This window comes from Oncorhynchus masou, chromosome 3, assembly GCF_036934945.1.
Source record: "Oncorhynchus masou masou isolate Uvic2021 chromosome 3, UVic_Omas_1.1, whole genome shotgun sequence".
In the NCBI taxonomy this organism is placed as follows: Eukaryota; Metazoa; Chordata; class Actinopteri; order Salmoniformes; family Salmonidae; genus Oncorhynchus; species Oncorhynchus masou.
The window spans coordinates 7,821,852-7,843,215 of record NC_088214.1 but is presented as its reverse complement, the minus strand read 5'-3'; the positions used below and the strand labels follow the sequence as shown (position 1 = coordinate 7,843,215).

The 21,364-nt window shown below is 47.8% G+C and overlaps 1 protein-coding gene across 2 annotated transcripts in view; it reads left to right on the top strand.

Moving 5' to 3' along the window:
• The window catches only part of LOC135509374 (epidermal growth factor receptor substrate 15-like 1), a 73,643-nt gene that overhangs the window by 45,318 nt on the left and 6,961 nt on the right, over positions 1–21,364 (top strand). For both annotated transcript variants that reach the window (XM_064930001.1, XM_064929993.1), the window contains exons 20-21: positions 4,234–4,319; positions 4,575–4,635. In XM_064930001.1, coding sequence (XP_064786073.1) covers positions 4,234–4,319; positions 4,575–4,635 — 147 coding nt within the window. The remainder of the gene's footprint in view (positions 1–4,233; positions 4,320–4,574; positions 4,636–21,364) is intronic.

Below are 21,364 nucleotides of genomic sequence, written 5' to 3'. Positions count from 1 at the left end.
ATGTCAGATTTCAAAAAGGCTTTTCTGCTAAAGCAAACAATGCTATTATCTGAGGATAGCACCTCCGTAAACAAAGAGAGAAACCATATTTCAACCCTGCAGGCGAGACACAAAACGCAGAAATAAAAATACAATTCATGCCTTACCTTTGACAAGCTTCTTTTGTTGGCACTCCAATATGTCCCATAAACATCACAAATGTTTTTTTTGTTCGATTAATTCCGTCGATATATATCCAAAATGCCGCATTTGATCCAGAAAAACACCGGTTCCAACTTGCGCAACGTGACTACAAAATATCTCTCAAGTTACATTTCAAACTACTTTTGTAATTCAACTTTAGGTATTTTTTTACGTAAATAATCACTAAAATTGAAGACGGGACAATCTGTGTTCAATACAGGAGGAAAACAAACTGTAGCTAGCTTTCTGATCACACGCCTCTATCTAACAGTACACTTCAAGTGACCCTCGTTCAAGATGGCCGTACTTCTTAATTACACAACGGAATAAGGGCAGGGTAGGGTAGCCGGGTAGCCTCGTGGTTAGAGCGTTGGACTAATAACCGAAAGGTTGCAAGTTCAAATCCCCGAGCTGTCAAGGTACAAATCTGTCGTTCTGCCCCTGAACAGGCTGTTCTTAGGGCGTCATTGAAAATAAGAATTTGTTCTTAACTGACTTGCCTAGTTAAATAAAGGTAAAATAAAAAAATAACTTCAACCAATTTCTAAAGACTGTTGACATCCAGTGGAAGCGATAGGAACTGCAAGAAGGTCCCTTAGAAATCTGGATTCCCAATGAAAATCCATTGCAAAGAGAGGGACCTCAAAAAACACATCTAAATGGTTTTTCCTCGGGGTTTCGCCTACTACATAAGTTCTGTTATACTCATAGACATGATTCAAATAGTTTTAGAAACTTCAGAGTTTCTTCAAATCTACTAATAATATGCATATCTTATCCTCTGTGGATGAGTAGCAGGCAGTTGAATTTGGGAATGCAGTTCACCCAGATGTGAAAATACTGCCCCGTCACCAAGAAGTTAATGTTGTAAATGACTATTGTAGCTGGAAACAGCAGATTTAAAAAAAAAATGGAATATCAACATAGGCGTACAGAGGCCCAGTATCAGCAACCATCACTCCTGTGTTCCAATGGCACGTCTTGTTAGCTAATCCAAGTTTATCATTTTAAAAGGCTAGTTGATCATTAGAAAACTCTTTTGCAATTATGTTAGCACAGCTGAAAACTGTTGTTTTGATTAAAGAAGTAATAAAACTGGTCTTCTTTAGACTAGTTGAGTATCTGGAGCATCAGCATTTGTGGGTTCGATTACAGGCTCAAAATGAACAGAAACAAAGAACTTTCTTCTGAAACTCATCAGTCTATTCTTGTTCTGAGAAATGAAGGCTGTTCCAAGCGGGAAATTGAAAAAAACTGAAGATCTCGTACAACGCTGTGTACTACTCCCTTCACAGAACAGCGCAAACTGGCCCTAACCAGAATAGAAAGAGGAGTGGGAGGCCCCGGTGCACAACTGAGCAAGAGGACAAGTACATTAGAGTGTCTAGTTTGAGAAACGGACGCCTCACAAGTCCTCAACTGGCAGCTTCATTAAATAGTACCCACAAAACACAAGTCTTAATGTCAACAGTGAAGAGGTGACTCTGGGATGCTGAGGCAGAGTTCCTCTGTCCAGTGTCGGTGTTCTTTTGCCCATCTTAATCTTTTATTTTTATTGGCCAGTCTGAGATATGTCTTTTTCTGTGAAGGCCAGCATCCTGGAGTCGCCTCTTCACTGTTGACTTTGAGACTGGTGTTGTACTAACTACAGAAACGATTTCAGATGGTGGGGTCAGTCCTTTTTCTTGTGCTATTTGAGGTGGAACGACCCAACAAACAAATATTTTGTTACAATGGTTTATAAAAAATGTTGAAACCTACATTTGGAAATGTATTTGTTAAGTCAAAAAGGCATACCACAGTGCTTCTCACGGTAACCCAGCTCAGTGCTGCTCACAGTAACCCAGGTCAGCGCTGCTCACAGTAACCCACCAGAGTGCTGCTCACAGTAACCCAGCTCAGTACTGCTCACAGTAACCCAGCTCAGTGCTGCTCACAGTAACCCACCACAGTGCTGCTCACAGTAACCCACCAGAGTGCTGGTCACAGTAACCCATCACGGTGCTGCTCACAGTAACCCACCACGGTGCTGCTCACAGTAACTCAGCTCAGTACTGCTCACAGTAACCCGCCACGTTGCTGCTCACAGTAACCCAGCTCAGTGCTGCTCACAGTAACCCAGCTCAGTACTGCTCACAGTAACTCAGCTCAGTACTGCTCACAGTAACCCGCCACGTTGCTGCTCACAGTAACCCAGCTCAGTGCTGCTCACAGTAACCCAGCTCAGTGCTGCTCACAGTAGCCCAGCTCAGTTCTGCTCACAGTAGCCCACCACAGTGCTGCTCACAGTAACCCACCAGAGTGCTGCTCACAGTAACCCACCAGAGTGCTGCTCACAGTAACCCACCACAGTGCTGCTCACAGTAACCCACCAGAGTGCTGCTCACAGTAACCCACCACGGTGCTGCTCACAGTAACCCACCACGGTGCTGCTCACAGTAACCCAGCTCACGTGCTGCTCACAGTAACCCACCACAGTGCTGCTCACAGTAACCCACCACAGTGCTGCTCACAGTAACCCACCACAGTGCTGCTCACAGTAACTCAGCTCAGTACTGCTCACAGTAACCCGCCACGGTGCTGCTCACAGTAACCCAGCTCAGTTCTGCTCACAGTAACCCAGCTCAGTACTGCTCACAGTAACCCGCCACGGTGCTGCTCACAGTAACCCACCACAGTGCTGCTCACAGTAACCCACCACAGTGCTGCTCACAGTAACCCGCCACGGTGCTGCTCACAGTAACCCACCACAGTGCTGCTCACAGTAACCCAGCTCAGTACTGCTCACAGTAACCCAGCTCAGTACTGCTCACAGTAACTCAGCTCAGTACTGCTCACAGTAACCCGCCACGTTGCTGCTCACAGTAACCCAGCTCAGTGCTGCTCACAGTAACCCACCAGAGTGCTGCTCACAGTAACCCACCAGAGTGCTGCTCACAGTAACCCACCACGGTGCTGCTCACAGTAACCCAGCTCAGTGCTGCTCACAGTAACCCAGCTCAGTGATGCTCACAGTAACCCGCCACAGTGCTGCTCAACGTAACCCGCCACAGTGCTGCTCACAGTAACGCTGCTTCGTGCTGCTCACAGTAACCCGCCAGAGTGCTGCTCACAGTAACCCGCCAGAGTGCTGCTCACAGTAACCCGCCAGAGTGCTGCTCACAGTAACCCGCCAGAGTGCTGCTCACAGTAACCCGCCAGAGTGCTGCTCACAGTAACCCGCCAGAGTGCTGCTCACAGTAACCCGCCAGAGTGCTGCTCACAGTAACCCGCCACAGTGCTGCTCACAGTAACGCTGCTTCGTGCTGCTCACAGTAACCCGCCAGAGTGCTGCTCACAGTAACCCGCCAGAGTGCTGCTCACAGTAACCCAGCAGAGTGCTGCTCACAGTAACCCAGCAGAGTGCTGCTCACAGTAACCCACCAGAGTGCTGCTCACAGTAACCCACCAGAGTGCTGCTCACAGTAACCCACCAGAGTGCTGCTCACAGTAACCCACCACGGTGCTGCTCACAGTAACCCACCACAGTGCTGCTCACAGTAACCCACCAGAGTGCTGCTCACAGTAACCCACCAGAGTGCTGCTCACAGTAACCCACCACGGTGCTGCTCACAGTAACCCACCACAGTGCTGCTCACAGTAACCCACCACAGTGCTGCTCACAGTAACCCACCACGGTGCTGCTCACAGTAACCCACCAGAGTGCTGCTCACAGTAACCCACCAGAGTGCTGCTCACAGTAACCCACCACAATGCTGCTCACAGTAACCCACCACGGTGCTGCTCACAGTAACCCACCACAGTGCTGCTCACAGTAACCCACCAGAGTGCTGCTCACAGTAACCCACCAGAGTGCTGCTCACAGTAACCCACCACGGTGCTGCTCACAGTAACCCACCACAGTGCTGCTCACAGTAACCCACCTCAGTGCTCCCCTTTCTCTGTATTCTCTCTGTGTGGTTTCCCGGGCAGCTTCAGTAGCTCGTTTGTTCCCTGGATGTTTCCATATGAAGTGTTTTTATGGTTGTTGTGTTGTTGTTCTGTTTGTAGATGGCTTCGGAACAGTGGACCCTTTCGGTGGCAACGCTTTTGGAGGAAAGAGTGGATTCGCAGACTTCAGTCAAATGTCTAAAAAGGTAGGTTACCGGGGAGCATTGTGGATGTAAATCATATATAAGTACTGCTTTATAGCAATATATTCCCAAATAAATACGATGACTGACATCGATATGGTATTATTCTCCACCTGAATACAGGGAGGCTCTCTGACTGTCAAGGCAACTAGATGTAGGCTCTTAACTAAAAGCTTGTGAAAAATATAGTACCTCTGTTGTAAAAAATGTCAATTTTGGATGTTTGTTTTTTTGTCTTTATTCTGGCGTTGTGAGCAGAAACCAATCAACCCTGTGCTACCACCTAAGAACACACCTAACAGGCCTGCGCCTCCTTATGGTGTGTGTGTGTGTGTGTGTGTGTGTGTGTGTGTGTGTGTGTGTGTGTGTGTGTGTGTGTGTGTGTGTGTGTGTGTGTGTGTGTGTGTGTGTGTGTGTGTGTGTGTGTGTGTGTGTGTGTGTGTGTGTGTGTGTGTGTGTGTGTGTGTGTGTGTATGAGAAGGAAGTCAATGTGATGGTACTTATAATACACAGTTCTTCCTTTAGTTATCAAAAAAAAACATGTGATCCTCTTAAGTGAAATCAAAGGAACAGAAGAGAAACTCTAAAAGAGTAGGTTTAAACACCTTTCTAGGGTAATACCACAAGACTAAAATAGACGCTTCTATTATTAAATCGGTCTATCGAATTCATTTTCTTTAAAAAACTGTGGCTGTCTTCAATGGCCACCTATTCTCTACACAGTGCCACCTATTCTCTACACAGTGGCCACCTATTCCCTACACAGTGCCACCTATTCCCTACACAGTGCCACCTATTCCCTACACAGTGCCACCTATTCCCTACACAGTGCCACCTATTCCCTACACAGTGCCACCTATTCCCTACACAGTGCCACCTATTCCCTACACAGTGCCACCTATTCCCTACACAGTGCCACCTATTCCCTACACAGTGCCACCTATTCCCTACACAGTGCCACCTATTCCCTACACAGTGCCACCTATTCCCTACACAGTGCCACCTATTCCCTACACAGTGCCACCTATTCCCACAGTACACAGTGCCACCTATTCCCTACACAGTGCCACCTATTCCCTACACAGTGCCACCTATTCCCTACACAGTGCCACCTATTCCCTACACAGTGCCACCTATTCCCTACACAGTGCCACCTATTCCCTACACAGTGCCACCTATTCCCTACACAGTGCCACCTATTCCCTACACAGTGCCACCTATTCCCTACACAGTGCCACCTGCACAGTGCCACCTATTCCCTACACAGTGCCACCTATTCCCTACACAGTGCCACCTATTCCCTACACAGTGCCACCTATTCCCTACACAGTGCCACCTATTCCCTACACAGTGCCACCTATTCCCTACTCAGTGCCACACAGTGCCACCTATTCCCTACACAGTGCCACCTATTCCCTACACAGTGCCACCTATTCCCTACACAGTGCCACCTATTCCCTACACAGTGCCACCTATTCCCTACACAGTGCCACCTATTCCCTACACAGTGCCACCTATTCCCTACACAGTGCCACCTATTCCCTACACAGTGCCACCTATTCCCTACACAGTGCCACCTATTCCCTACACAGTGCCACCTATTCCCTACACAGTGCCACCTATTCCCTACACAGTGCCACCTATTCCCTACACAGTGCCACCTATTCCCTACACAGTGCCACCTATTCCCTACACAGTGCCACCTATTCCCTACACAGTGCCACCTATTCCCTACAGTGCCACCTATTCTCTACACAGTGCCACCTATTCCCTACACAGTGCCACCTATTCCCTACACAGTGCCACATATTCTCTACACAGTGCCACCTATTCCCTACACAGTGCCACCTATTCCCTACACAGTGCCACCTATTCCCTACACAGTGCCACCTATTCCCTACACAGTGCCACCTATTCCCTACACAGTGCCACCTATTCCCTACACAGTGCCACCTATTCCCTACACACTATTCACCTGTTAGTGAGGAGGAGGAGGAGTTAGGAGGAGGAGGAGTTAGGAGGAGGAGTTAGTTAGGGTGAGGAGTTAGTTAGGGTGAGGAGTTAGCTAGGGTGAGGAGTTAGCTAGGGTGAGGAGTTAGCTAGGGTGAGGAGTTAGTTAGCGAGGAGGAGGAGTTAGTTAGCGAGGAGGAGGAGTTAGTTAGCGAGGAGGAGGAGTTAGTTAGCGAGGAGGAGGAGTTAGTGAGGAGGAGGAGGAGTTAGTGAGGAGGAGTTAGTGAGGAGGAGGAGGAGTTAGTTAGTTAGTGAGGAGGAGGAGTTAGTTAGGAGGAGGGGTTAGGGAGGAGGAGGAGTTAGTTAGTGAGTAGTTAGTTAATTAGGAGGAGGAGTTAGTTAATTAGGAGGAGGAGTTAGTTAATTAGGAGGGGTTAGTTAGGAGGAGGAGTTATTTAGAGTGAGGAGTTAGTTAGTTAGGGTGAGAAGTTAGTTAGTTAGGGTGAGCAGTTAGTTAGTTAGGGTGAGGAGTTAGTTAGTTAGGGTGAGGAGTTAGTTAGTTAGGGTGAGCAGTTAGTTAGTTAGGGTGAGGAGTTAGTTAGTTAGGGTGAGGAGTTAGTTAGTTAGGGTGAGGAGTTAGTTAGTTAGGGTGAGGAGTTAGTTAGTTAGGGTGAGGAGTTAGTTAGTTAGGGTGAGGAGTTAGTTAGTTAGGGTGAGGAGTTAGTTAGTTAGGGTGAGGAGTTAGTTAGTTAGGGTGAGGAGTTAGTTAGTTAGGGTGGAGGAGTTAGTTAGTTAGTTAGGAGAGGAGTTAGTTAGTTAGGAGGAGTTAGTTAGTTAGGGTGAGGAGTTAGTTAGTTTAGGGTTAGGGTGAGGAGTTAGTTAGTTAGGGTGAGGAGTTAGTTAGTTAGTGAGTGAGTTAGTTAGTTAGGGTGAGGAGTTAGTTAGAGGAGTGAGGAGTTAGTTAGTTAGGGTGAGGAGTTAGTTAGTTAGTTAGGGTGAGGAGTTAGTTAGTTAGTTAGGGTGAGGAGTTAGTTAGTTAGTTAGGGTGAGGAGTTAGTTAGTTAGTTAGGGTGAGGAGTTAGTTAGTTAGTTAGGGTGAGGAGTTTGTTAGTGAGGAGGAGTTTGTTAGTGAGGAGTTAGTTAGTGAGGAGGAGGAGTTAGTTAGTGAGGAGGAGGAGGAGTTAGTTAGGGAGGAGTTAGTTAGTTAGGAGGAGGAGGAGTTAGTTAGGAGGAGGAGGAGTTAGTTAGGAGGAGTTAGTTAGTGAGGAGTTAGTTAGTGAGGAGTTAGTTAGTGAGGAGTTAGTTAGTGAGGAGTTAGTTAGTGAGGAGTGAGTTAGTGAGGAGTGAGTTAGTGAGGAGTGAGTTAGTGAGGAGTGAGTTAGTGAGGAGTGAGTTAGTGAGGAGTGAGTTAGTGAGGAGTGAGTTAGTGAGGAGTGAGTTAGTGAGGAGGAGGAGTGAGTTAGTGAGGAGGAGGAGTTAGTTAGTGAGGAGGAGGAGTTAGTTAGTGAGGAGGAGGAGTTAGTTAGTGAGGAGTTAGTGAGGAGTTAATTAGTGAGGAGTTAGTTAGTGAGGAGTTAGTTAGTGAGGAGTTAGTTAGTGAGGAGTTAGTTAGTGAGTTAGTGAGGAGTGAGTTAGTGAGTTAGTGAGGAGGAGGAGTTAGTTAGTGAGGAGGAGTTAGTTAGTGAGGAGGAGGAGGAGTTAGTTAGTGAGGAGGAGGAGTTAGTTAGTGAGGAGGAGGAGTTAGTTAGTGAGGAGGAGGAGTTAGTTAGTGAGGAGGAGGAGTTAGTTAGTGAGGAGGAGGAGTTAGTTAGTGAGGAGGAGGAGTTAGTTAGGAGGAGGAGGAGTTAGTTAGGAGGAGGAGGAGTTAGTTAGGAGGAGGAGTTAGTTAGTGAGGAGGAGGAGTTAGTTAGTGAGGAGGAGGAGTTAGTTAGTGAGGAGGAGGAGTTAGTTAGTGAGGAGGAGGAGTTAGTTAGTGAGGAGGAGGAGTTAGTGAGGAGGAGTTAGTTAGGAGGAGGAGGATTTAGTTTGTGAGGAGTTAGTTAGTGAGGAGTTAGTTAGTGAGGAGTTAGTTAGTGAGGAGTTAGTTAGTGAGGAGTTAGTTAGTGAGGAGTTAGTTAGTGAGGAGTTAGTTAGTGAGGAGTTAGTTAGTGAGGAGGAGGAGTTAGTTAGTGAGGAGGAGGAGTTAGTTAGTGAGGAGGAGGAGTTAGTTAGTGAGGAGGAGGAGTTAGTTAGTGAGGAGGAGGAGTTAGTTAATTAGGAGGAGGAGTTAGTTAATTAGGAGGGGTTAGTTAGTTAATTAGGAGGAGGAGTTATTTAGAGTGAGGAGGAGTTATTTAGAGTGAGGAGTTAGTTAGTTAGGGTGTAGAGTTAATTAGTTAGGGTGAGGAGTTAGTTAGTTAGGGTGAGTATTTAGTTAGTTAGGGTGAGTATTTAGTTAGTGAGGAGGAGTTTGTTAGTGAGGAGTTAGTTAGTGAGGAGGAGGAGGAGTTAGTGAGGAGGAGGAGGAGTTAGTGAGGAGGAGGAGGAGTTAGTGAGGAGGAGGAGGAGTTAGTTAGGAGGAGGAGGAGTTAGTTAGGGAGGAGTTAGTTAGGGAGGAGTTAGTTAGGGAGGAGTTAGTTAGGGAGGAGTTAGTTAGGGAGGAGTTAGTTAGTGAGGAGGAGGAGTTAGTTAGTGAGGAGGAGGAGTTAGTTAGTGAGGAGGAGGAGTTAGTTAGTGAGGAGTTAGTTAGTGAGGAGGAGGAGTTAGTGAGGAGGAGTTAGTGAGGAGGAGGAGGAGTTAGTTAGGAGGAGGAGGAGGTAGTTAGGAGGAGGAGGAGTTAGTTAGTGAGGAGTTAGTTAGTGAGGAGTTAGTTAGTGAGGAGTTAGTTAGTGAGGAGTTAGTTAGTGAGGAGGAGGAGTTAGTTAGTGAGGAGGAGGAGTTAGTTAGTGAGGAGGAGGAGTTAGTTAGGAGGAGGAGGAGTTAGTGAGGAGGAGGAGGAGTTAGTGAGTAGGAGGAGGAGTTAGTGAGTAGGAGGAGGAGGAGTTAGTTAGTGAGGAGGAGGAGGCGTTAGTGAGGAGGAGGAGGAGTTAGTTAGGAGGAGGAGGAGGAGTTAGTTAGTGAGGAGGAGGAGTTAGTTAGTGAGGAGGAGGATGGGTTAGTTAGTGAGGAGGAGGGGTTAGTTAGTGAGGAGGAGGAGTTAGTTAGTGAGGAGCAGTTAGTTAGCGAGGAGGAGGAGGAGTTAGCGAGGAGGAGGAGGAGTTAGCGAGGAGGAGGAGTTAGCGAGGAGGAGGAGTTAGTGAGGAGGAGGAGGAGTTAGTGAGGAGGAGGAGGAGTTAGTTAGTGAGGAGGAGTTAGTGAGGAGGAGGAGGAGTTAGTTAGTGAGGATGAGGAGGAGTTAGTTAGTGAGGATGAGGAGGAGGAGTTAGTGAGGATGAGGAGGAGGAGTTAGTGAGGAGGAGTTAGTGAGGAGGAGGAGTTAGGAGGAGGAGGAGTTAGGAGGAGGAGTTAGGAGGAGGAGGAGGAGTTAGGAGGAGGAGGAGTTAGTTAGGGAGAGGAGGAGTTAGTTAGGGAGAGGAGGAGTTAGTTAGTGAGGAGTTAGTTAGTGAGGAGGAGGAGTTAGTGAGGAGGAGGAGTTAGTTAGGGAGAGGAGGAGTTAGTTAGTGAGGAGTTAGTTAGTGAGGAGGAGGAGTTAGTTAATTAGGAGGAGGGGTTAGTTAGTTAGGAGGAGTTAGTTAGTTAGGGTGAGGAGTTAGTTAGTTAGGGTCAGGAGTTAGTTAGTGAGGAGGAGGAGGAGGAGGAGTTAGTGAGGAGGAGGAGGAGGAGGAGGAGTTAGTGAGGGGGAGTTAGTTAGTTAGTTAGGAGGAGTGAGTGAGTGAGTGAGTGAGTGAGTGAGTGAATGAGTTAGGAGGAGTGAGTTAGTTAGGAGGAGTGAGTTAGTTAGGATTTGTTAGTTAGGGTGGGTTAGTTAGGGTGAGTTAGTTAGGAGGAGTTAGTTTGTTAGTTAGTTAGGGGGAGGAGTTAGTTAGTTAGTGAGGAGGAGTTAGTTAGTTAGTGAGGAGGAGTTAGTTAGTTAGTTAGGAGGAGTTAGTTAGTTAGAAGGATTAGAGGTTGAGGTAAGTCATAGTTTGTAGCATCAATCTTTTCAGAAGGACTCATTTGTCTTATTAAACTTGTGAGCGTGTGTGTGTGTCATGTTAGTACTTCCCTTTTTCTCTCCTGCTCAGTGTGATCGTCTTGTGAGGGTGCGGAGCCCTCAGTTTCTTCTCCTTTCGAAGGAGCTGGTAAACAGGAAAGCTGTTGGAACAGATAAGGTCTGTTTTGGCTTGAGCACTGTCTGATTACTGATACTGATTGTATAGTTTACAATCCAAACCCAGTGTCCAGATTAAGATAGGAAATAACCAGCAGGTCCAAGTTAGGCTGCCAGCAGTTCAACAGCAAGTTGAAAAATCTGAAGGTGTGTGGTCTGCCCACATCTACCTCAGTGTGTTGTCTGCCCACATCTACCTCAGTGTGTTGTCTGCCCACATCTACCTCAGTGTGTTGTCTGCCCACGTCTACCTCAGTGTGTTGTCTGCCCACGTCTACCTCAGTGTGTGGTCTGCCCAGATCTACCTCAGTGTGTGGTCTGCCCAGGTCTACCTCAGTGTGTGGTCTGCCCAGGTCTACCTCAGTGTGTGGTCTGCCCAGATCTACCTCAGTGTGTGGTCTGCCCAGGTCTACCTCAGTGTGTGGTCTGCCCAGGTCTACCTCAGTGTGTGGTCTGCCCAGGTCTACCTCAGTGTGTGGTCTGCCCAGGTCTACCTCAGTGTGTGGTCTGCCCAGGTCTACCTCAGTGTGTGGTCTGCCCAGGTCTACCTCAGTGTGTGGTCTGCCCAGGTCTACCTCAGTGTGTGGTCTGCCCACTAGAGGTTGACACGGGAGTGAGAATTCAGTCCTTTCTATAACTCCGGAACTTTCCTGTCCCTTCCTGAGAAAATCACTCCCATCCCGTCCTCATTTTTCACACATATGTAGGCTATTGTCTTTGTTTAGGACGTATTGAAAATCATTTCAGTAATGCAATATACAACTGTGGTATGTGGTTGTCTTACCTATTTTAGTTTACTCCATGTGTAACTCTGTGTTGTCTGTTCACACTGCTAAGCTTTATCTTGGCCAGGTCGCAGTTGCAAATGAGAACTTGTTCTCAACTAGCCTACCTGGTTAAATAAAGGTGAAATAAATAAAAAAAAAAAGTTAAAATGTACTGAATGTGGGCCGTGTATCTCTGGATGAGTGTATTCTAAATAACCTGGATGTAGATCATTAAGGAAGAGGACAGAGACCACAGCAGGATGGTCTGCTCAGCACAGCACTGGCATTAAACTGTAGCCTACCACTGAGCACATTAAACTGTAGTCTACAGCTGAGCACTTAGGAACATTTACAACGTATTTAAAAAACACTGAGCGGCACTACTGCATTGTCTGTCTTCCTTTTTTAATTTCACCTTCCAGGTCATCTATAAGTCTTTGATAGGTAAAGCTCCGCCTTATCTCAGCTCACTGGTCACCATAGCAACACCCACCCGTAGCACGCGCTCCAGCAGGTATGTCTCACTGGTCATCCCAAAAGACAACACTTCATTTGGCCACCTTTCCTTCCAGTTCTCTGCTGCTAATGACTGGAACGAATTGCAAAAATTGCTGAAGTTGGAGACTTATATCTCCCTCACTAACTTTAAACGTCAACTGTCAGAGCAGCTTACCGATTGCTGCAGCTGTACATAGTCCATCTGTAAATAGCCCATCCAATCTACCTACCTCATTGTTGCACTGCTTTGCTTTATCTTGGCACGGTCACAGTTATAAATGAGAATTTGTTCTCAACTGGCCTACCTGGTTAAATAAAGATGAAAGGAAAAAAGTTAGCACAGGTTTAGTTAAATAAACAAACAATTGTGCGGTAAGATTGCTCGGAGTGGAGGAGCTGTGCCGCTTCAGGCCACTTGTCCCGCTCTCTGGTTGGTAGACTATAATGTTTCTTTACAGGCTGTGTACTCGGTTCCTTCCTTGTACACTGACGTAGGTTGGCATCTGACTCTGAGGTAGCCTAATGACTGGCAACAACTGGAGCGAGGTGCGAGTGAGCTGACGGAAGAGGGAGGGGGAAATCAACATTTATTACTTATTTATTTAAACTGGATTAGGCCACAGTTGTTTTTATGAAATGCTCCACACATGACGTATTTCCGCCCCAAAAAACTCACTTTACAACTATTCCTGTAGACTGTTGATCCTGTCCTGTAGACTGTTGATCCTGTCCTGTAGACTGTTGATCCTGTCCTGTAGACTGTTGATCCTGTCCTGTAGACTGTTGATCCTGTCCTGTAGACTGTTGATCCTGTCCTGTAGACTGTTGATCCTGTCCTGTAGACTGTTGATCCTGTCCTGTAGACTGTCGATCCTGTCCTGTAGACTGTTGATCCTGTCCTGTAGACTGTCGGTCCTGTAGACTGTTGATCCTGTCCTGTAGACTGTCGGTCCTGTAGACTGTTGATCCTGTCCTGTAGACTGTCGGTCCTGTCCCGTAGACTGTTGATCCTGTCCCGTAGACTGTTGATCCTGTCCTGTAGACTGTTGATCCTGTATTGTCCGTTCCTGTAGACTGTTGATCCTGTCCTGTACTGCCTGTTCCTGTAGACTGTTGGCCTGTACTGCCCGTTCCTGTAGACTGTTGGCCTGTACTGCCCGTTCCTGTAGACTGTTGATCCAGTTCCTGTAGACTGTTGATCCAGTTCCTGTAGACTGTTGATCCTGTCCTGTAGACTGTTGATCCAGTTCCTGTAGACTGTTGATCCAGTTCCTGTAGACTGTTGATCCTGTCCTGTAGACTGTTGATCCTGTCCTGTAGACTGTTGATCCTGTCCTGTAGACTGTCGGTCCTGTCTGTTGATCCTGTCCTGTAGACTGTCGGTCCTGTACTGTTTGTTCCTGTAGATTGTTGATCCTGTATTGTCCGTTCCTGTAGACTGTTGATCCAGTTCCTGTAGACTGTTGATCCTGTCCTGTAGACTGTTGATCCTGTCCTGTACTGCCCGTTCTTGTAGACTGTTGGCCTGAACTGCCAGTTCCTGTAGACTGTTGATCCAGTACTGTAGACTGTTGATCTTGTCTAGAACTTGACTCCCATTTCTGCCAGATTCCTGCAAGACCCGTGTCAACCTCTACTGCCCACATCTCTCTGTGTGTGTGTGTGTGTGTGTGTGTGTGTGTGTGTGTGTGTGTGTGTGTGTGTGTGTGTTCTGCCCACATCTCCCACGGTGTGTGTGCCCTGTGTTTCCCTTCCTGTGTGACTCTCATAGCAGCAGCCACAGTTCAGATGTGGTGGTGGTGTAAACTATTCACCCTCGCTACATTATCTCTCTCTCACTTCTCGTCTCACCTCTCTCTCTTTCGACCTCTCTCTCGCCTCTCTCGCTGCTCTCTGTCTGTCTTGCCTCTCCCTCTCTCTGTCTCTCTCGCTGCTCTCGGTCTCTCTCGCTGCTCTCGGTCTCTCTTGCCTCTCCCTCTCTCTCTTGCCTCTCTCTCTCTCTCGTCTCTCTCGCCTCTCTCTGTCTCTCTCACCTCTCTCTCTGTCTCTCTCGCCTCTCTCTCTGTCTCTCTCGCCTCTCTCGCCTCTCTCTCTGTCTCTCTCGCCTCTTGCTCTGTCTCTCTCGCCTCTTGCTCTGTCTCTCTCGCCTCTTGCTCTGTCTCTCTCGCCTCTTGCTCTGTCTCTCTCGCCTCTTGCTCTGTCTCTCTCGCCTCTTGCTCTGTCTCTCTCGCCTCTCTCTGTGTCTCTCTCGCCTCTCCCTCTGTCTCTCTGTCTATTTCGCCTCTCTCTCTTCTCTGGCCTCTCGCTCTCTCGCACATCTCGTTCTGTCTTTCTCAACTCTCTCCTCTAGCCTCTCTCTCCTCTAGCCTCTTGTTCTGTCTATCTCACCTGTCTCTCATGCCTCTCGCTATCTCACACCTCTCACTCAGTAAAATGTCAAACAAGTACACAAATAATTAAAATGTTTAAAAAAAGCACAGAGAATCCAATTAAAACCCCAAATAACACCGATTAAGTAGCCGAGTAAACACTCCTTGTCTCGGGTGACTGAGGTCCTTAATGATCTTCTTGGCCTTCCTTTGACACAGAGTGCTGTAAATGTCCTGGAGGGCAGGCAGCGTACCCCTGATGATGTGTTGGTCTGACCGCATCGGCCTCTCGTGTGCCTTGTGGTTGAGGGCAGTGCAGTTGGCGTACCAGGCGGTGATGCATACCCGACAGAATGCTCTCAGCGGTGCATCTATAGAAGTTTGTGAGGGTCTTAGGGGCCACATTTCTGAGGCGCTGTTTGATTTCAGGTCCTCAGTTATGTCGCCGAGGACCTTGAATCTTTTGACCCTATCCGCTGGTGCCCCTTCGATGAGGATGGGGTTGTGCCCCCCTCTTCTGTCTCCTGAATTCCACGATCAGTTCCTTAATGTTGTTGATGTGGAGGGAGAGGTTATTTTCCTGGCAACACTCCACCGGGACCCTCCCCTCCTCCCTGTAGGCCGTCTCGTCATTGTTGGTAATCAGGCCTACTGCTGTTGTATCGTCTGCTAACTTGATGATTGAGTTGGAGTCATGCGTGACCACGCCGTCATGGGTGAACAGGAAGTACAGGAGGGGGCTGAGCACGCACCCCTGTGGGGCCCCAGTGTTGAGGATCAACGTGGCGGAGGTGTTGCCTACCTTCACTGCTTGGGGTCGGCCTGTCAGGAAGTCCATGACCCTGTTGCACAGAGAGGAGATCAGAACCAGAACCGTGAGCTTAGTGACGAGCTTGGAGTTATGCTGAGCTATAGTCGATGAACAGCATTCTCACGTAGGTAGTCCTGTTGTCCAGGTGGGATAGGGCGTTGTGCAGTGAAACGGCGATTGCATTGCCCGTGGATCTTTTAGGGCGGTATACAAAATAGTTGTGGGTCTAGGGTGTCGGGTACGGTGGAGCTGATGTGATCCTTGACGAGCCTTTCAAACCACTTGATGATGACAGAAGTGAGTATTCGTGTGCTACTGGGCAGATAGACAGTTCAGTTACCTTAGCTTGTCCTGGGTACAGGAACAACGGTGGCCATCTTGAAGCGAGTGAGGACGACAGACCGGTGGTTGTGAGTCAACTATTCAGCCTCTTATCTCTGAGAGGAGGGGGGTGGAGTAAAATCAAATCAAATCAAATGTATTTGTCACATACACATGGTTAGCGAAATGCTTGTGCTTCTAGTTCCGACAATGCAGTAATAACCAACGAGTAATCTAACTAACAATTCCAAAACTACTACCTTATACACACAAGTGTAAAGGGATAAAGAATAAAGAATATGTACATAAAGATATATGAATGAGTGATGGTACAGAGCGGCATAGGCAAGATGCAGTAGATGGTATCGAGTACAGTATATACATATGAGATGAGTAATGTAGGGTATGTAAACAAAGTGGCATAGTTTAAAATGGCTAGTGATACATGTATAACATTTTATTTTTATTTTACCTTTATTTAACTAGGCAAGTCAGCTAAGAACAAATTCTTATTTTCAATGACTGCCTAGGAACAGTGGGTTAACTGCCTGTTCAGGGGCAGAACGACAGATTTGTACCTTGTCAGCTCGGGAGTTTGAACTTGCAACCTTCCTGTTACTAGTCCAACGCTCTTAACCACTAGGCTACCCTGCCGCCCCATAAAGATGCAGTAGATGATAGATGATATAGAGTACAGTATATACATATACATATGAGATGAGTAATGTAAGGTATGTAAACATTATATTATATTAAGTGGCATTGTTTAAAGTGGCTAGTGATACATGTATTACATAAAGATGCAGTAGATAATATAGAGTACAGTATATACGTATACATATGAGATGAATAATGTACGGTATGTAAACATTATATTAAGTAGCATTGTTTAAAGTGGCTAGTGATACATTTTACATCAATTCTGGCTGGAGTTGAGTCAGTGTGTTGGCAGCAGCCACTCAATGTTAGTGGTGGCTGTTTAACAGTCTGATGGCCTTGAGATAGAAGCTGTTTTTCAGTCTCTCGGTCCCAGCTTTGATGCACCTGTACTGACCTCGCCTTCTGGATGATAGCGGGGTGAACAGGCAGTGGCTCGGGTGGTTGTTGATCTTTATGGCCTTCCTGTGACATCGGGTGGTGTAGGTGTCCTGGTGGACAGGTAGTTTGCCCCCGGTGATGCGTTGTGCAGACCTCACTACCCTCTGGAGAGCCTTACGGTTGTGGGCGGAGCAGTTGCCGTACCAGGCGGTGATACAGCCCGACAGGATGCTCTCAATTGTGCATCTGTAGAAGTTTGTGAGTGCTTTTGGTGACGAGCCGAATTTCTTCAGCCTCCTGAGGTTGAAGAGGCGCTGCTGCGCCTTCTTCACGATGCTGTCTGTGTGGGTGGACCAATTCAGTTTGTCTGTGATGTGTATGCCGAGGAACTTAACTTACTACTATTCCATCGATGTGGATAGGGGGGTGTTCCCTCTGCTGTTTCTTGAAGTCCACAATCATCTCCTTAGTTTTGTTGACGTTGAGTGGGAGGTTATTTTCCTGACACCACACTCCGAGGGCCCTCACCTCCTCCCTGTAGGCCGTCTCGTTGTTGTTGGTAATCAAGCCTACCACTGTTGTCGTCCGCAAAATCAAATCAAATGTATTTATATAGCCCTTCGTACATCAGCTGATATCTCAAAGTGCTGTACAGAAACCCAGCCTAAAACCCCAAACAACAAGCAATGCAGGTGTAGAAGCACGGTGGCTAGGAAAAACTCCCTAGAAAGGCCAAAACCTAAGAAGAAACCTAGAGAGGAACCAGGCTATGTGGGGTGGCCAGTCCTCTTCTGGCTGTGCCGGGTGGAGATTATAACAGAACATGGCCAAGATGTTCAAATGTTCATAAATGACCAGCATGGTCCAATAATAATAAGGCAGAAAAGTTGAAACTGGAGCAGCAGCACGGCCAGGTGGACTGGGGACAGCAAGGAGTCATCATGTCAGGTAGTCCTGAGGCATGGTCCTAGGGCTCAGGTCCTCCAATAGAGAGAAAGAAAGAGAGAATTAGAGAGAGCACACTTAAATTCACACAGGACACCGAATAGGACAGGAGAAGTACTCCAGATATAACAAACTGACCCGAGCCCCCTGACACATAAACTACTGCAGCATAAATACTGGAGGCTGAGACAGGAGGGCTCAGGAGACACTGTGGCCCCATCCGAGGACACCCTCGGACAGGGCCAAACAGGGAGGATATAACCCCACCCACTTTGCCAAAGCACAGCCCCCACACTACTAGAGGGATATCTTCAACCACCAACTTACCATCCTGAGACGAGGCCGAGTGTAGCCCACAAAGATCTCCGCCACGGCACAACCCAAGGGGGGGGGGGCGCCAACCCAGACAGGAAGATCACATCAGTGACTCAACCCACTCAAGTGACGCACCCCTCCCAGGGACGGTATGAAAGAGCCCCAGTAAGCCAGTGACTCAGCCCCTGTAATAGCGTTAGAGGCAGAGAATCCCAGTGGAAAGATGGAAACAGGCCAGGCAGAGACAGCAAGGGCGGTTCGTTGCTCCAGAGCCTTTCCGTTCACCTTCCCACTCCTGGGCCAGACTACACTCAATCATATGACCCACTGAAGAGATGAGTCTTCAGTAAAGACTTAAAGGTTGAGACCGAGTTTGTGTCTCTTACATGGGTAGGCAGACCATTCCATAAAAATGGAGATCTATAGGAGAAAGCCCTGCCTCCAGCTGTTTGCTTAGAAATTCTAGGGACAATTAGGAGGCCTGCGCACTTGTGACCGTAGCGTACATGTAGGTATGTACGGCAGGACCAAATCAGAGAGATAGGTCGGAGCAAGCCCATGTAATGCTTTGTAGGTTAGCAGTAAAACCTTGAAATCAAACTTGATGATTGAGTTGGAGGCGTGCGTGGCCATGCAGTCTTGGGTGAACAGGGAGTACAGGAGAGGGCTCAGAACGCACCCTTGTAGTGCCCCAGTGTTGAGGATCAATGGGGTGGAGATGTTGTTACCTACCCTCACCACCTGGGGGCGGCCCGTCAGGAAGTCCAGTACCCAGTTGCACAGGGCGGTGTCGAGACCCAGGGTCTCGAGCTTGATGACGAGTTTGGAGGGTACTATGGTGTTAAATGCTGAGCTGTAGTCGATGAACAGCATTCTCACATCGGTATTCCTCTTGTCCAGATGGGTTAGGGCAGTGGGCAGTGTGGTTGAGATTGCATCGTCTGTGGACCTATTTGGGCGGTAAGCAAATTGGAGTGGGTCTAGGGTGTCAGGTAGGGTGGAGGTGATATGGTCCTTGACTAGTCTCTCAAAGCACTTCATGATGACGGAAGTGAGTGCTACGGGGTGGTAGTCATTTAGCTCAGTTACCTTAGCTTTCTTGGGAACAGGAACAATGGTGGCCCTCTTGAAGCATGTGGGAACAGCAGACTGGTATAGGGATTGATTGAATATGTCCGTAAACACACCAGCCAGCTGGTCTGCGCATGCTCTGATGGCGCGGCTGGGGATGCCGTCTGGGCCTGCAGCCTTGCGAGGGTTAACATGTTTAAATGTTTTACTCACCTCGGCTGCAGTGAAGGAGAGACCGCATGTTTCCGTTGCAGGCCGTGTCAGTGGCACTGTATTGTCCTCAAAAAGGGCAAAAAAGTTATTTAGTCTGCCTGGGTGCAAGACATCCTGGTCTGTGACTGGGCTGGTTTTCTTTTTGTAATCCGTGATTGACTGTAGACCCTGCCACATACCTCTTGTGTCTGAGCCGTTGAATTGCGATTCTACTTTGTCTCTATACTGACGCTTAGCTTGTTTGATTGCCTTGCGGAGGGAATAGCTACACTGTTTGTATTCGGTCATGTTTCCGGTCACCTTGCCCTGATTAAAAGCAGTGGTTGGCGCTTTCAGTTTCACGCGAATGCTGCCATCAATCCACGGTTTCTGGTTTGGGAATGTTTTAATCGTTGCTATGGGAACGACATCTTCAACGTACGTTCTAATGAACTCGCTCACCGAATCAGCGTATTCGTCAATGTTGTTGTTTGACGCAATACGAAACATATCCCAGTCCACGTGATGGAAGCAGTCTTGGAGCGTGGAATCAGATTGGTCGGACCAGCGTTGAACAGACCTCAGCGCGGGAGTTTCTTGTTTTAGCTTCTGTCTGTCGGCAGGGAGCAACAAAATGGAGTCTTGGTCAGCTTTTCCGAAAGGAGGGCGGGGGAGGGCCTTATATGCGTCGCGGAAGTTAGAATAGCAATGATCCAAGGTTTTACCAGCCCTGGTTGCGCAATCGATATGCTGATACAATTTAGGGAGTCTTGTTTTCAGATTAGCCTTGTTAAAATCCCCAGCTACAATGAATGCAGCCTCAGGATATGTTGATTCCAGTTTGCAAAAGTTTGTGTCTGCTTGGGGGGGAATATATACAGCTGTGATTATAATCAAAGAGAATTCCCTTGGTAGATAATGCGGTCGACATTTGATTGTGAGGAATTCTAAATCAGGTGAACAGAAGGACTTGAGCTCCTGTATGTTGTTGTGACCACACCACGTCTCGTTAGCCATAAGGCATACGCCCCCTCCCCTCTTCTTACTAGAAAGATGTTTGTTTCTGTCGGCGCGATGCGTGGAGAAACCAGCTGGCTGCACCACCTCCGATAGCGTCTCTCGAGTGAGCCATGTTTCTGTGAAGCAAAGAACGTTACAGTCTCTGATGTCCCTCTGGAATGCTACCCTTGCTCGGATTTCATCAACCTTGTTGTCAAGAGACTGGACATTGGCGAGAAGTATGCTAGGGAGTGGTGCACGATGTGCCCGTCTCTGGAGTCTGACCAGAAGACCGCTTCGTTTCCTTCTTTTACGAAGTCGTTGTTTTGGGTTGCCGGCTGGGATCCATTCCGTTGTCCTGGGTGAAAGGCAGAACACAGGATCCACTTCGCGAAAGTCATATTCTTGGTCGTACTGATAGTTGACGCTGCTCTTATATTCAGTAGTTCTTACCGACTGTTTGTAATGAAACCTAAGATGACCTGGGGTACCAATGTAAGAAATAACATAGTACCAGTGTCTCAGTCACACACACATAGTACCAGTGTCTCAGTCACACACACATAGTACCAGTGTCTCAGTCACACACACATAGTACCAGTGTCTCAGTCACACACACATAGTACCAGTGTCTCAGTCACACACACATAGTACCAGTGTCTCAGTCACACACACATAGTACCAGTGTCTCAGTCACACACACATAGTACCAGTGTCTCAGTCACACACACACATAGTACCAGTGCCTCAGTCACACACACACATAGTACACAGTGCCTCAGTCACACACACACACACACACACACAGTACCAGTGTCTCAGTCACACACACACACACACACACACACAACCAGTGTCTCAGTCACACACACACACACACACAACCAGTGTCTCAGTCACACACACACACACACACACACACAACCAGTGTCTCAGTCACACACACACACACACCAGTGTCTGTCACAGAACCAGTGTCAACCAGTGTCTGTCACACACAGTCACCACAGTGTCTCAGTCACACACACACAACCACTCAGTCACACACACACAGAACCGGTGTCTCTGTCACTCACAGAACCGGTGTCTCTGTCACTCACAGAACCGGTGTCTCACACTCTGTCACACACACACTCACACAGTGTCTCAGTCACTCACACAACCGGTGTCTCAGTCACACACACACACACACACACACAACCAGTGTCTCAGTCACACACACACACACACACACAACCAGTGTCTCAGTCACACACACACACACACACACACACACAACCAGTGTCTCAGTCACACACACACACACAGAACCAGTGTCTCACTCACACACACACAACCGGTGTCTCACACTCACAGAACCAGTGTCTCAGTCACACACACACACTCACACAGTCACTCACACCGGTGTCTCACACACAGAACACACACACTCACAGAACCAGTGTCTCAGTCACACACACACACACACAGAACCAGTGTCTCAG